Raw genomic sequence first — 17,003 nt, 5'->3', positions numbered from 1 at the left:
TTATCCATTTTTTCTTTTTCTGTCCTGTTTTAGAAATATTCGCCTACTCTGAGTTCCTATGTTAGCTTCTAAAAGCTATATTCTTATGTAGTTCACAGTGAATAATCCATCTGTAACTGATTTTTAATGCTTTACTGAGATAAAATTCACATACCATACAATTCGTGGCCCATTTAAAGTGTACAGTTTACTGTTTTTAGTATATTCATAGGGGTTGTGTAGTCATCACCATAATATTATTTTAAAATATTTTGTCTCCCCCCAAAAAAACCTGTACCTGTTAGCAGTTACTCTCCATTCTCCCACTCCTCCAATCCTAGGAAATGATTAATTGATACTCTGTATATATTTGCCTACTATTGAATTTCATATTAACAGAATCATATAATATATGGTCTTTTGTACCAGCTTCACTTTGTATAATATTTTCAAGGTTGATCTATGTTGTAGCATGTGTCAATATTTAATTCCTTTTTAATGCTGGATAATATTTCATTATATGGGTAATACCACATTTTATTTATGTATTCATCCAGTAGACACTGCGTTGTTTCTTCTTTTTTACTATTTTGAATAATACTGCTGTGAATGTTTCTGTACAAGTTTTTGTATGGATGTGTGGTTTCATTTCCCTGGGTATATACCTAGGAATGAAATTGATGATTTGGTAACTCTATGTTTAACATTAGGAGTAATTGTCAAACTGTTTTCCAAAGCTTCTCCACTACTTTACATCCCCACCAGCAACGTAAAAGGGTTCCAATTACTCCATATCCTTGCCAATACTGGTATAATTTTTGTCTTTCTGATTATAGCCATCATAATGGGTAAAAAATGGTATCTCACTATGGTTTTTATTTGCATTTCTCTGTAACTTTCATTATGCTGAAAACCCTTGAATGTTTATATGGCCATTTTTTTTACCCATTTTTAAGTGAGTTATTTGTGTTTTTAATTGTTGAGTTATTTATATTCTGTGAATGCAAGTACCCTATCAGACATATGGTTTTTCAAATATTTTTTTCATTCTGTGGTTTGCCTTTCACTTTCTTGATGTAATTATTTTGTAGCACAAAGTGTTTAATTTTGATATAGTTCTATTTATATTTTGTTTGTTTAACTGTCACTTGTGCTCTTGGGGTTGTATCTAAGAAATCATAACCTGTAAACCCAAGGTCCCAAACATTTACTCAAATGTTTTTAGTCTAATAATTTTATAGTTTTCTCATTACATTTAGGTCTGTGTTCCATTTTGAGTTAATTTTTGTGTATGGTTTAAGATAGGGGTCCACTTTCTTTTGCACATGGATATACAGTTGCCCTAGCACCATTTTTTGAAAAGACCATCGTATTCCCCATTGAATTGCCTTGGCACTGTTGTTGAAAGTCAATTGACCATAAATTTATGGGTTATTTCTGGACTAGAATTGATATTTGACTAGAATATCAACTGAATTGACTAGAATATCAGTTCTAAAAAGTCTATCAAGTCTAAAGTAGGAGTCAAATTAATCTTTTTCATATGGATATCCAATTCATCTGAATCAGCATCACTTATTAAATAGACCATATTTTCACTTTCAATATTTTCTAACTTTCATAGAATTTTATTGTTTTAGTTTATTAGTTATTTAGATGTTTTATTTTTTAATGTATAAATTTTTGCCCACTATTGTTGTTGTTTTTGTTATTAATTTCTAGATCTTACCCAGAGTAGCCACACTCTAGCTTTCCAACATGTGTTACGGTTTTCTACCTTTTCTTTCTATCTGGAAGCTAGAGTTTTACATGCTTTCCTGCTAATTCCTCTATGAATTTCAAAAGATGTATGTTTTATTTTATCTCTCATTTCTAGGTTTTTTATTGTATGAGGGTTTTGAAATTATGTTGTTTGCCATGTTGCTGGAATCACAGCGCTGCTTTTCTATTTTTATGCCCTATTTCTGAAAATTGGTGCTAGATTTTCCTAGGTGACTTTTACATCTCTGCATTTTCCCCTTCAGACTTTATTTCAGTGGTCAAAAAAGAAAGCTACATTCCAAAGTATGTGTTTTGTATTCCAGCTGATTTGTGAAATTTGATAACACTGGTAAGATACTGCTTTTTATTTTGGCATAAGAGCAGCCTTTGTCTCCTGTTTTCTCCTTCATGATGTTAAAGGTGCTTACTGAGGCAGAAGTAAAACAGAGCTCAATTGTCATATACAGTTTTCCCTGAAAAGACCTTTGCTTCACTTCAGTGAGTGAATTCAGCTGCCAGATATTTATGTGAGCATCATTCTGAAGGGGAATAAAAACCCTAGACAAAGTTAGTTGAAAAACCTGAATGATCTTTAAAAAACAGCCTCTTGGAGAAATATTTGGAAAAAAGAAGAGCATCATGAATGTCAGAGCTATAGGAACCCTTACTTGTTTTGCACCCACTCTTTGATTCTTGGTAGAGGAACTGAGCAACCGGGAGGAAAACACAACTGTCTGAAGACATTCTATGCAGACATAGAACCATGAGTAAAATCTAAATTCTTTCATTTCCTTATTTTTATACTTTTTATTTCCTCCTGACATTTCCTAAACTGACATATTATCGCCCAGTTGTTCCATTGAGGAGTTTGGTGAATGAGACCATAAGCTTTCCTTCCCTCATGTAGTATTTCATAAGATTACTTTTAAAAATCAACCTTTTAATCTTTTAAACCAGATCTTTAACTTTTATCTAATTCATAAACTTTACTGTGACAGACAGCCTCCTGGATGGCCTGAATCATCTTTGCCTCTTGGCGTTTACTTTCTTGTATAATCCTCTCCCCTATATACTTGCTTCTAAATACTAGTATAAGGCAAAAGAGATACGTTCCTCCTGTGATTATGTCACATTACGTAAGACTCTGTCTTGCTCTCCAGCTCACTCTGGAGACTTTTCTTGTGTGTTTGATGAAGTAAGCTGCCATCTTGGGAATGCCCACATGTCAAGGAACAGTAAGAAGCTACTAGAAGCTGAGAATGACCTCCAGCTAACAGCCAGAAAGAAGTCAGATACTCATTCCTTAGCCACAAGGAAATGAATTCTACTAACAGCCTGAGTTATCTTAGAAGTGGATTCTCCCTAGTCAAGTCTAAAGATGAGAGTACAGCTTTGCTAACACCTGACTGCAGCTTTGTGTGGCCCTGACCCAAAGACCCACTGAACCGTGCCTGAACTCCTGACCCACAGAAATGTAAGATAATATATCTACATTGTTTTTAGCTCCTAAGTTTGTATTACGTTTTTAATGCAACAATAGATAACTCATACACTTACCATAAAATCTGCTATTCTGATACGTTAAAATGCAACCTCATCAATGAATTTCTGGTATAACGTTAATGGACCAAATTGAAACTGAAATATACCAGCAGGTGCTTGTCAGCAGGCCAGGGAAATATAATCAACAATATCCTTTCCTGACTGACCAAAAAAGATTTGAAGTTTTGCGTAAATTAATTTTGTATAATTCATAAGCATTCATTGAATTAATTCAATAAAAATTTAGTCAGCAAGATGCTCTATCAGCACAATTCCAAGTATTCGGCTTGACAAAAATATAAGGGCCTAATCTCATGAATCTCTTTAGTGTAAGAAGCGATATTTTCAAAAATCACTTTTCTTTTGTCCTTATTTACTTCCCTGGCTACACAAAGGGCCCCCTCTTCAGAACTTTCTCCCTCTCCTCTATATTTCTACTTAATAATATTGAGTAAAATAATGGTAATAATATTGAGTAGAGTAAATAATAACATCACATAATTATAATAGTAGTAGTAATAATAAGTTTACAATATTTTACATAATTTTTACTCCTGTCATTTATGCATTATCTCATTTAACATATTTATTGTATCCTATGTGTAAGGATGGGGTGTTAAAATGAACAAGAGATCATCCTACTTATGCACATTGCCTTATTACTTAATCATCCCTTCACAATAATTATGTGAACTATTGAACTATTCCTTTTATAGAAAAATAAATTTGACTGCTCTCTGTAACTTGAATCTTATTGCCCCAACTGAAAATCCTACATCTTTATTTCTGTCCATTAAAGTGGTCTTTACTGACGCTCCTCCAAAACACCAAACTTATTTTTACATAGTACTTGGCACTATCTGGATTATATCATGTATTTATTTCTTTTCTGTATCTTCCTTACAGGAGGATATACCTCATTTTGCCTTATTCATTGCAATATTCTCAGAGCCTACAAGCATCCTTAGCACATAGTAGATAAATAAATAAATATATATGTATATAACCATTGTAAAGTAAATATTTCTTGAACAAATACATTGTCTTATTAGAGAAAAAGGATCATGCAGCAAAATGAAAAGAAACAAAGTCCTTCAGTTTTTACTTTTTTACTTGAAGATGTCTCTTTTTTCCCCAAGATGTAAATTTAATATTGCTAGGAAAATGGCAATAAGAGACATAGAGTAGCTTGTAAGGTATATGACATTTAACTCGGTGTTTTAAAAAAACTTTCAAAAAGACTTTCTTTTTAAAAGCACTTTTAGGTTCACAGAAAAATGGAGCAGTCAGAGATTTCCCATATACTCTCTGCCCCCACTCACACACAGCCTCACCTATTATCAACATCCCCACCAGAGTGTACGTTTGTTACAATTGATGAACCCACATTAACATATAATCACCCAAAGTCTGTAGTTTACATTCGTGTTCACTCTTGCTGTTGTACAATCTCTGAGTTAACACAAATTTATGATGATATGTATCCATCATTATAGTATCATTCAGAGTAGTTCCACTGCCCTAAAAATCCTCCTAACCCGTGGCAACCCCTGATCTTTTTACTGTCCTCATAGTTTTGCCTTTTCCAGAATGTCATATAGTTGGAATCATACAATATGTTGCCTTTCCAACTGGCTTCTTTCACTTGGCAACTCAGTCACTTCTAAAGCTGAAAAAATTGGTATGATTTAAAAACAAACCATGAAACTCTGAACCCTGTGAAGTTATCAAGAAATAAGAAAAACAGGAAGCTTTAGTCCTATCTTTTCCCCAAGTGACTCACTTCCTCTAAAAGTCCTCTCCCTGGGAGAGTGAGATTCAAAAATTAGATCTAGGTCCAGATTAGAGTAAGGTCCAGAATTTTTAGGGTGCTTTGTTATCGAAGCTACCATTTGGAGCAAACAGCTTTGTCTCACCAATGCCATATGCTGTGGGCAGGCAAGGCTGCTGAATCCATGTGCACCTCCCTCTAGGTCAGGGTAGAAGGCGGGGGCTTGTTTCCTTCCCTATTTTCCCAAGAAGCATGAGTAGTGGGAAAGAGGAGGCACTGACTGCTTCTCCCAAACCTCTTTCCTTAATCTGGAGGTTACACAGAGCCACACAGCTTGTGCGTCCACTAAGTCTCAAGTGAAAGGGAGATGAAGAGACTCCCCATGGGAATCCCAAATGAGACAAGTGGCTCTTAGACTGCCACTAGAGAAGAAGCTTATGACTGATTTCTGAATCCTGCTTTGAGCTCACCTTGTTGCCCTAGCTCTGCCTCTGAAAGAACAATCAGTCAGCAACATCTCTCTCTTCCATGCCCTGAGCTCCATGTATACTTTATCTGCCAGGCCTCAGAGGGAGCCTTCTGTGGTTGGGTGACAAGGCACCCTTTGGGTTCTTTGAGTGATGCACTGTCTTGTGAATCTTAAAACATCTGTTTTCAAAGTCAGTGTGGCACAGCTTGCTAAATACTAAGCCGATCATATTATGGAGGCCCCGCTGCCAAGATATCACAAGCTATCTCTGGGGGTTAATGGAATCAATACCTTATTAGTTATAAATTGATTGAATTCCATGGTTAATAATGATTTTTAATCAGTAGCATGCCATAATTATGAAATATACACATGCAATACAGAATAAGAGTCAGGGTGAGGAAAGTAAAATGAAAATAGGAATAGCATCTCGCTAAGCAGAGAGGGATTATAAAATGCAGCTCTATTTACAATAGCCAGGACATGGAAGCAACCTAAGTGTCCATCATTGGATGAATGGATAAAGAAGATGTGGCACCTATATACAATGGAATATTACTCAGCCATAAAAAGAAACGAAATTAAGTTATTTGTAGTGAGGTGGATGGACCTAGAGTCTGTCATACAGAGTGAATTAAGTCAGAAAGAAAAAGACAAATACCGTATGCTAACACATATATATGGAATCTAAGAAAAAAAAAAAAGGTCACGAAGAACCTAGGGGCAAGACGGGAATAAAGACACAGACCTATTAGAGAATGGACTTGAGGATATGGAGAGGGGGCAGGGTAAGCTGTGACAAAGTGAGGGAGAGGCATGGACATATATACACTACCAAACGTAAGGTAGATAGCTAGTGGGAAGCAGCCGCATAGCACAGGGAGATCATCTTGGTGCTTTGTGACCGCCTGGAGGGGTGGGATAGGCAGGGTGGGAGGGAGGGAGACGCAAGAGGGAAGAGATATGGGAACATATGTATAACTGATTCACTTTGTTATAAAGCAGAAACTAACACATCATTGTAAAGCAATTATACTCCAATAAAGATGTAAAAAAAAAAATGCAGTGCTTAAGAGTCGGCACTTCATCTCAGCCTGCCTGGATTCTAATCCACACTACAGCTGACTGACTCACTGACCTTGGGCACTGTTGCCTTATACATGTAACTGGGCTAATGATAAAACTGCCGTATTGGGTTCTTATAAGGATTAAATTAGTTGGTATATATAAGTGCTTGGCTAAATTCTTGGCTTATAGAAAAGCTTTGATAAACGTTAGCTATCATTATGACTATTGAGTCAATCTATCATTAGAAATAGATATCTCAAATCCTAATAGTACAAGATTAGAAAGCTAATTCAGCAAATGAATTATTCTTTTAGTTCTTTAATTAAAATTATTAAAAATTCTCTATTTCCATAAGTGACAACATCAGTGGTGGTAATTATAACAGTGATATAAAATGTATGATCCTTTCCTGTGCCCTTGGTTTCCTATCTCAGCAATAGTTGAGAATATAGAGAATGAAAAGCCCTTTCCATCCATTTTAAAGTCTGCCTCAATTTTAACATCTGTGATATGGGAAAAACAGTAGTTATCTCTCAGTTTCTGTGAGCATGAAATGTGTTAATATATGCAGAGTATGTAGAGGAGTACTTGTTTTCTGCTTAGCTTATATTAGTAGTATTATTTCTTCAAATGTTAATTAGTTGTTATTTTCTTAAATCTCTGCCAGACTGTAAATAACAGGAGTTGGAATGCAATCAGTTAGAGACTCTGCCATCTGATTAGAGTACTCCAGAGTTACCAAATAGAGGTTTGTATATTTCTGATGGCTGTGTGGACTAGAGGTGGGGTTGACTTTCTGTTAAGGAGGCGGTAAGACAAGCCTGGCCAGGTTTTTACCAGCAGTGAAACCACACTGTGTAACACTGAGGTCAGATTTTTTGAGATTCCTCAGACTCATAATTAGAGAAGATTTGCATAGAAACGTTTGAATAGTAATAACATTTCTGGCACATTTTAAGTTAAGGTTGGTGCATTAAAATATATATATATATGTATGTATTAATATATTTTTTATCCCCCAGGAAACTCAGAAAATTAAAACATTTTTCTTCTATAAGTACCACTTTAAAATTAAAACTTTCTCTGATGGAAGAGCCAGAATTTTAATTAATCCAGTAGCACTTACTAAATTTACACCTATGTGTGGAATTTCTTTTGAACCATAGCGTAAGATGTGCTTTCTGTTAATTTGTTTTTTTTAATAGGGATGTTTTTTGTTGTTGTAAATATGTGATTTTTCTTGACAAAACTGCTTCTCATTTGTCTGAAATGGAAAAAAATATTAAAAACCTTTTTGTTTTTCTCTGTAACAGGTAAGGCCAATTACAAGAGCTATTATGAGGAATGGTTTTACTCTGAAATAAATTACAGTTACATATAAAGGCTGCTTGGCTGTTTCTCTAATTAAGGAGTGTAAAGCTAGAACTTCTGAGTAAAACATGGCATGAGAATCACAGTGTCTGGACTGCGCTCTCCCAAGTTTTCCATTAGAGACTGCCAAAAAAGGATACAGAAACACAAAAGCAAACACCACCACTGGAAACTAATGAAAAAGATTTTCATTATTTGAAGATTTGTAGGATGGGATTAAGAAACGCAAGCCTGGAACAGACACTTGGCCTTATTAACTGAAACCAGCCTAATGGCACCGAAATTACAGAGGAGACTTGGGCTAACCTGGCCCACAGTCTATCCTTAATTTGGGGTTGCAGTGGCCACACACTCTAGGAAACTAAGCATCTGCTACCCTTCTCAACAGGCGCAGTCTTTTGAGTGGGCCTGAGTCATGCCCTGCTTCCTCTGCCCTTCCGCATCTGTGCCTCTCTCTCTAAATCCAAACAAAAGCAGAAATACCCGGTAAATGAGCATGGCAATAATTTGTTGCATTCCAAACACCGAAATTTGGATAAGCGTAGTGTTGTGGGTAGGAGTAGATACTAGTAGCACCTGAGACTCTTGCATACTGAGAAGAGTGTTTTCTTCTCATTTCCACATATTATGGAAATTAAGTCCAATTTTTAAGAATAGACCAGGATGTCTAAAAAAATAGTAATAATTATTATTTCTAAAAGACTGGGAAGAAGTTATAAAGCAGGGGTAATTTAAATACTACTGGTAGAGATTTAAATTGGTTTAGAAAGTAGTTTGGCATTGTCTACTAAAGTTGAAAACAAGCATTCCCTGTGAATCAGCAGTTTTTCTCTTAGGTACATACTTGATAGAAACATATGGACAGTTGCATTACAAGATATACACATGAATACCTATTTTAGCTTTATTTGTAATAATTAAGACTAGAAACAGCCCAAATATCCATCATTAGTAGAAAGCATAAATAAGTTTTGTTGTATTCATAGGGTAATATATTATAACAGTGAAAAAATAAACTACATATATATGGAAATCAGGGATGGATTTCACACCCATAGTATTACATGAAAGAAGCCAGACACAATAGATTACTCATTATATATTTGCATTTACATAAAGTTTGAAAAGGACAGAACTCAAATATAATGTTGAAGGATATATCCTTTGGTGATAAAACTGAAGAAAAGTGGGAAAATAGTACCATAAATGACAGGATTATGATTATCTTGGGGGAGAGGGGTGCAGAGGGCATCATGATTGAGAGAAAGGATAAAAGGGGGGCATCTGGTGTTTCATGACTTAGGTAGTAGTTATAAAGGTGTTTGTCTTATAATAATTGTTATGCTTCTGTTTGTTGCACTTTTTATTTTGTAATAAATCATGTTTCATAAGTATATATAAAGCAGATCTGCTTTCCTTTGCTCTAATTCCATATTCACACTAACATCCTTTGGCTTATTTTTCTATGTTTCTATCTGTCTTTGTCCTGAGAAAGATAACATTCCAAAATGTGAAAGGTGTCATTTGGATCATTAGAAAACAAGAAAAATTCCAACAGGAATTAATGCATTGCATACATTTTTACCTTGTTTTCTTGTGATAATAGCTAACTTTTTCTTAAGTCTTATAAAGTGAGTCAGATTATATTGAGAATGCTCTGTACGCATTATCTCATTTAGTCATAACAACAATCTTACAATGTTGATAATATTATCTTCACTTCAAAGCTACAGGAATTGAGGCTGAGCAATGAAGTTAAATTACACGTCTAAGAACACAGTTAATTAAAACCCAGCTCTGTCTGATCCAGAGCTCAATACCTTAACTGCGTTTTACTACCTCAAAGATATGGTTAACAGAAAATCAGCAATCACTTGCAGATTAGTGACAAGATCTAAGTTTGCAGTGGCCTGAGGAAGGACTGTGGTAAATTCACCTAGCTAATATGACCCTTGATGGCTTCTGATACCCATTAATCAGGTTTCCTCTGGCTATACCCTGACATTCTTCAACTCTGTAACTCAGAGTTACTGCACATGTAAGATAGCAATGTAGCTAAACATTTACAGGCCTATCACTCCATATGTATGCTAACATCTCTGAAAATATTCAGTGTCTACTTATTTTTATCCCTGGAGTTTAGCACAGCACCTCGCACACATTAGGTGTTCATTAGGTGTTCTTGTTAGATTGAGAAGAATAAATGCTAGAAAATATATGGATCTCACAAACAAGCAGTTACTGCCGTAATTTTATTTGAAGAATACCCTAAAAGGCATTCTCATGCAAATAGGCAGACTTCTATTGAAGTTTTGCAAATGGTCTAAAATCTTTGCAAACCTGAACCTTAACTTGGGTATTCTCAAGATACTCTTCAGGAAGACAAGCTTTTCTGAAAGTCTCTGCGCTTCATGGTTTACAATGCCTTAAATAATTAAGTGGTTTTCGAAGCTGTTGAAAGATTAGGTACCTGATGGATGATCTGCATCCCAGTTTCTCTGAGAAAAGCTAGTTTTATTCTGTCTTCTGGGAACAATAAACATGAAAAACCTGGTATAAAATGGAATGCATTCCACATTGTAACTGGAAAACATTTCACTGTTCCAGATGAGTCTTGATTTCATGTTTGAACAACCGTTATTATATCAAAAAAAGAGGTGGTTCTTTTGTTGTCTAGATAATAAATTTCCTATCAATTCTGCTTTTAGGCAACAGATTTGAACGTGGGTTAATCAACATCTTGGTTAATGGTTGCCAAATAGGTATTAAAATAAAATGTAATATTCTTAACCTTAAAATTATGTAGAACCTATATTATGTTCTTTATACGTAATTCAGAAGAGATTTCCAAATCTTTCCATGCTTCTTTATTACCATTTTGAAAACTACTTTTCTTTTTTCCTGATAAACTGGTAAAACTCATTATTCATAATTTAGAATGATAAAATAATTAGATAGTAAATTAGAATGCTAGTTAATAGAATTTGTGAACATGTTTACACAGACAGAGACAAAACCTGTGAATAATACCGAAGGTCACTTATCATAAAAAGATGTAGGTTTTTTGGTTTTTGGTTTTTAAATAGTTAGGCAGTTGCTTCTCTGGGCGAGTTTAACATTTATTTTGCTTAATCTAACAGATTAAGTAACAGATAACAATACCTGTCAGGGTTCTACTTTCAGTCCATGCTACTCTTAAAATAGGGAAAGCACATAAAATATTTTAAAACTATCTTATCTTCTCATAGTTTTCCTACCAACCAGTCATGTGATTTCTAGGTCTTCTCATTGAAGGATTTTACCTTCACCTGGGATTAAATATTTTATTATTAATTTAAGATTCAGGTGATACTTAATAGTGGACTGGTATTAAGAGAGTGGTACACTTTAAGAAAAAGAAAATGCAGAGGAAAAATTTTATATAATCTTATTTTAGCTCAATCTTTGTTTACATTACCATGGAGATGCCTGGAGGCAGTGCGTCATGGTATAACACAAAGGGAAAGCCATGGCTATTGCAGTTCTGCTACAATTTTGTGATCATTCGTCTTATTTGATTATAATTTGATTTGTGTTAATGTTGGAGGGGAGAGGATGAGAAATGACCACATGATATTTTAATGGCCTTAAATTTTTGAGGTTATTCTTACCTGGATACACATAACTATGGATTATTCCCTTCTTTCCTTTCACTTCTTTCCTTCCCTCCTTCTTCCCATAAATATCTATTAATGCTTACTATGTGTCTGGCCCTGGGTTAGATGTTTGAAATACTCTGTGAACAAAACAGTAAAAATTTATCACCTTTGTAAAATTTATATTCCAATAGAATAAGGTAGACAGTAAACAAAGGATAATTAATAAGTAAATTATTTAGTGTTATATAACATGTTGGAATTTAACAGTTGCTAAGGTAAATAGATTAGGAAAAGTAGGATCAAGAATGGAATATCGTGGAAAGCAGCTGTAGGGTCTTGAAGAGAGGAGTTATATAATGTCGTTTAAAATGCGGAGGATCACTCAAGTGTCTTAACTGTCATGTTGAGAATAGACTTTAGAGGAGCAAAGATAGAAGCTAGGAGATGAGTCAGACTATTATAATAATGTAGTCAATATATGATATACCTTAGAAAAGAGTAGTAATGAAGGTGTTAGAAAGTGGTCAGATTCTATATATATTTTGAAGAATTTTCTGATGGTCTGAATATTAGATGGGTGAAAAGAGAGGAAATAAAGATTACTCGAGATTTTTGATCTGAGCAATTTAAAGGTTAGATTTGCAACCAATCAGAATAAAGAGGGTTTGGGGAAATATCTGCTTGGATAAAATAAGGAATTCCATTTTGGACAGTCAACTCTGAGATGTCCATTAGACATCCAAGTGAAGAAATCAGGAAGGCAGTTGGATACACAAGCCTATGAATATTAATTATGTAGTCAGCATATAGATTCTTATTTAAAACCATGAGACTGAATGTAATCACAAGGAAGGGAATGCAGATAAAGAAGGCAAGAGAATCAATGACTGGTCCTTTAACAAATCAGAGGAAGAAAGAAACAAAAGCTGAGAATAAGAAACCATTTAAGTAGGAAAAAATCCAAATAAATGAGATGTCTTGGGAGTGCAAAAGAAAAAAATGTATTTCAAGGTGGAGTGAGTGATTCAACTACTGAAAGGTAAAGAAGAGGATAGAAAATTGATTAATGGGATACATCAATGAGTATGTCATTGGTGACGCTGGCCAAAGAAACCTCTGGAGTGTTGGAGGCAAAAGCACTCTAAAGTCTGAAGTTAATTGTGTCTTCTCTGGCCATAAATCCCCAGTGTCTCCATCCTATAGGACCTGTAAATGGCCTTTTGGCCAGTTAGCCTTCTATTACTGCTCAAACCCCAGACCTAGTAATGTGCACGTATATATACTTCCTTGTCTTTTGCAATATAGTTGTCAAGACCACCATCAAATAGGTGAGAGTTCTAGTTTCACTATTGCAGTTTCCATGACATCTGGGATGTCACTTAACCTCTTTGGCTTCTGGTACTCATATCAATATCTACCTTAAAGAATTATGAGAATAAAGCACTTGGCACACTGCCTGGCACCATAGTAAGTGATCAGTTAGTGATAGCTATTATTATCATCATTATTATGCAACTGCAAGGCCTTGATGACTCTGCTGGGGTTTAGTCACTTTATAGTAACCAATAAAATAATCCTGGGAATCTCAAAATCTTTTCATTCATTGAAGAAAAGGCTATGCAAACCTTCTTGTCCTTGAACGTGGGAGTCTCTAATACCCCCAGATTCACACACATGAACCTATTCTTTCTAAAAAGACAGCTCCTGAGCAGCCTAACCTGTCCCTATAGGATGACAGTCACTCAGATATCTTTTTTATTGCTTCACCTGGATGACTCCTTGGCCACCAGGTTACTCTGGTCCTCACTTTTTTACCTCGAGCTGCATGTATGTCCCAAGTAGGCTCCTCCAAAGAAGTTGGAGATGCCTTTGTCTGAAATTATCAGATAGCTCTCCAAATGTTAAGACATTTTTGAATCTCAAGAATGCCTGTATGGGGAAAAATAGAATAGAGAGTTGGTACAGATATTTAAATAGTTTGATGGAAAATGTGGAGAAAGAAGGATAATGTATATAATAGTTAAGAGCATGGACTGGGAGTCAAACTTGAATTCAAGTAATGCGGAACCGTTTCCTGGCAAAGTGCCAGCCCCCAAAAAAGACCATCATGAAAATCAGTTGATCATAAAAACTAATTTTATTAAAGTTACAGCAAGTAAGGATACCACCTGGGTAGTCTTAGTAGTGTTTTAAAAAGATGAAGTTAGGGAAGAGTTTTCAGAGGGTTCTAGGACCTGGACTGGAGGATTTTAAGGTAAATCTTGCAAGGGAGGAAGTTGGTTGAAAATTGGTCGGAGTATGGGAAAAACAGCTGGGGTAGGTGGACAGAGCAAGGGGAGGACCTTAAAGAAGTCTTAATAAGCATGCAATTAGTCTTAATAAGTAGGCTGTTTTAGTTGGATCACAGTCTTGTATTCTGGGAGCAAGTATTTCTTGGAACAAGCAGCCCAGGAATTGTTTGGTTTGGTGTTGTTGAACATAGGTTTAGGAAAATAATGTCTTATCTGAGTATTATTTCATGTAGGACATTATGTTAATTTCAGTTCTCAATGCTTATGTTGTTTAAACTTTGTTGTCTTTATCTTCAAAATGAAAGTTTGAATATTAAAATATGTAAAACATTTATGTCCGGGCCTGATTTTGAGCAAATATTCAATGTATGTTGGCAATTATTTTTGCAGGGTCTTATTGAATAAAACATACACATTTTGATGCTAACATCAGAGAATCCATGTTCTGGTGTCAGACTGCCTAATTTCAAATCCTAAAACGTCACTTGCTAGCTTGTCTCCTACTGTAGATTGCAAACTTTTAAAATGATCTTTTCTTATCTCACAATTGGAATGTAAAAAACACATTTTTATATTGGATTGCCAATATTCAAATGGAAGTGACTGAAAGCAAAATGTGTGTGCTTATCTAACCCACACTATTAACAACCCTTGCTTTATTTGCAGAATGACATGAATTACATAGCATCCAGTGGACTTCTATTCAAAGATGGCAAAAAGCGGATTGATTACATCCTGGTTTATAGAAAGTCAAATATACAGTATGACAAAAGAAACACATTTGAAAAGAACCTCAGAGCAGAAGGCTTGATGTTAGAAAAGGAGGTATGTGCTTTAACAGTATTAGCTATGTGGTATAATATGCTGGAAGAGATATGATCGTTTATGTTTTAGTATAAAAGTGTATAACACGTGGCTTTTTAAAATGTATAGCAATTATCTCCCAAATGTAAAAGAAATGCATATGTATAGTACTATTTTAAAATATATTCCTTTTTACTCTACATGTTTCCATAAATTTAAATATTTTTCAAAGGGCATAACTATTTTTACAATTTTAAAAATTAAAGAAGGAATGATTCTATATGAAGTACAAAACTCTATGAAAAGAAAGACAAAATGTTGAAAGAAAAGAGTTTGCCAAACTGTTAATGTCTAGGTTTTAATATTTTTTGTTTTTAAATTTTTATTTTGTATTGGAATACAGTTGATTAACAATGTTATTGATAGTTTCAGGTGTACAGCAAAGTGATTAAGTGATTCAGTTAAACATATACATGTATCTATTCTTTTGTGCATGTATCCTTTGAACCATGTTTTTCTCTGGATATATGCCCAGGAGTGGGATTGCTGGATCATATGGTAACTCTATTTTTATTGTTTTAAGGAACCTTCATACTGTTCTCCATACTGGCTGTACCAATTTGCATTCCCACCAACAGTGTTGGAGGGTTCCCGTTTCACCACACCCTATCCAACATTTATATTATTTGTAGATTTTTTGATGATGGCCATTCTGACCGGTGTGAGGTGATATCTCGTAGTTTTGATTTGTGTTCCTCTAATACTTAGCAATGATGAGCATCTTTTCATATGCCTCTTGACCATCTGCATATCTTCTCTGTAGAAATGTCTATTTAGGTCTTCTGCCGATTTTTTGCTTGGGTTGTTCTTTTCTTGGATATTGAGCTGCACAAGCTGTTTGTAAATTTTGGAAACTAATCCCTTGTCAGTAACATTGTTTGCAAATATTTTCTCCCATTCTGTGGGTTGTCTTTTCGTTTTATTTATGGGTTCCTTTGCTCTGCAAAAGCTTTTGAGTTTACTTAGGTCCCATTTGTTTATTTTTGTTTTTATTTCCATTACTCTAAGAAACAGATCAAAAAAAGATATTGCTGCAATTTATGTCAAAGGGTGTTCTGCCTGTTTTCTTCTAAGAGTTTTATAGTGTCCAGCCTTACATTTAGGTTTTTAATCCATTTTGAGTTTATTTTTGTGTACAGTGTTAAAGAATTTTCTAATTTCATATTTTACATGTAGCTGTCCAGTTTTCCCAGCACTATTTATTGGAGATACTGTCTTTCCTCCATTTTACAGTCTTGCCCCCTTTGTCATAGATTAATTGACCATAGGTGCATGGGTTTATTTCTGGGCTTTCTATTCTGTTCTGTTGATCTATATTTCTGTTTTTGTGCCAGTATCATACTGTTTTGATGATTCTAGCTTTGTATTATAGTCTTACATCAGGGAACCTGATTCCTCCAGCTCCATTTTTCTTTCTCAAGATTGCTTTGTCTATTTGGGGTCTTTTGTATCTCCACACAAATTTTAAGATTTTGTTCTAGTTCTGTGAAAAATGCCATTGGTAATTTGATAGGGATTGCATTGAATCTGTAGATTGCCTTGGGTAGTATAGTCATTTTGACAATATTGATTCTTCCAATCCAAGAGTATGGTATATCTTTCCATCTGTTTGTTTCATCTTCACTTTGAACTATTTCTTCTTAATCCTGTTCCTTATATGCTTTTATAAAAGACTTTATTTTTTAGAGCAGTTTAAGAATCATAGTAAAATTGAGAGGAAGGTACAGAGATTTCCCATATACCACGTTAACCCACACATGACCCTCTTATCATTATGTAAAGACCTCATAACTTTCCTTTCTTCAAATGTTTTTTTTAGTGTTAAGGAAAGCTATTTTTTTCAAGTGAAACAATAAAAGTAACAATGCTCACTAGGCAAAAAATGAAAAATAGAAAGGAAATAACACATAACCCTCACTCTTATTATCCAAAAATAACCACTCGTGCTATTTTAAACATTCTAGGGTTTTTTTAAAAAATGTATTTATCATATTACAGAAAGAAAAAAAGTGTAAAAAATCAGAAGTATAACAATGTACAAAATAAAAAGTCAAGGGGCACATCTACCATCTCTCAAATCATACCCTTTTCTCCTTTGGTAGCCTTGCTAATAATATCTTGAATTATACTGTTGTGTCCCTCAATATATTTTCTATGTATATACAAACACATATAAATTTTTTACATAAAATTGGTCATGATATACTTACAATTCTGCTATTCAATTCTGTTGTTTAACAATGTATTAT

The 17,003-nt window shown here is 34.6% G+C and overlaps 2 protein-coding genes across 3 annotated transcripts in view; one reads left to right on the top strand and one right to left on the bottom strand.

Moving 5' to 3' along the window:
* ANO3 (anoctamin 3) overlaps window positions 1-17,003 on the top strand; it is a 414,788-nt gene that overhangs the window by 274,449 nt on the left and 123,336 nt on the right. The window contains 1 exon segment of the mRNA XM_060159496.1: window positions 14,557-14,715. Coding sequence (XP_060015479.1) covers window positions 14,557-14,715 — 159 coding nt within the window.
* MUC15 (mucin 15, cell surface associated) overlaps window positions 1-17,003 on the bottom strand; it is a 90,600-nt gene that overhangs the window by 7,170 nt on the left and 66,427 nt on the right. The window lies entirely within an intron of this gene.

The sequence above is a fragment of the Lagenorhynchus albirostris genome, chromosome 9 (assembly GCF_949774975.1).
Source record: "Lagenorhynchus albirostris chromosome 9, mLagAlb1.1, whole genome shotgun sequence".
In the NCBI taxonomy this organism is placed as follows: domain Eukaryota; kingdom Metazoa; phylum Chordata; class Mammalia; order Artiodactyla; family Delphinidae; genus Lagenorhynchus; species Lagenorhynchus albirostris.
This window is presented reverse-complemented; position numbering and strand designations above follow the sequence as displayed.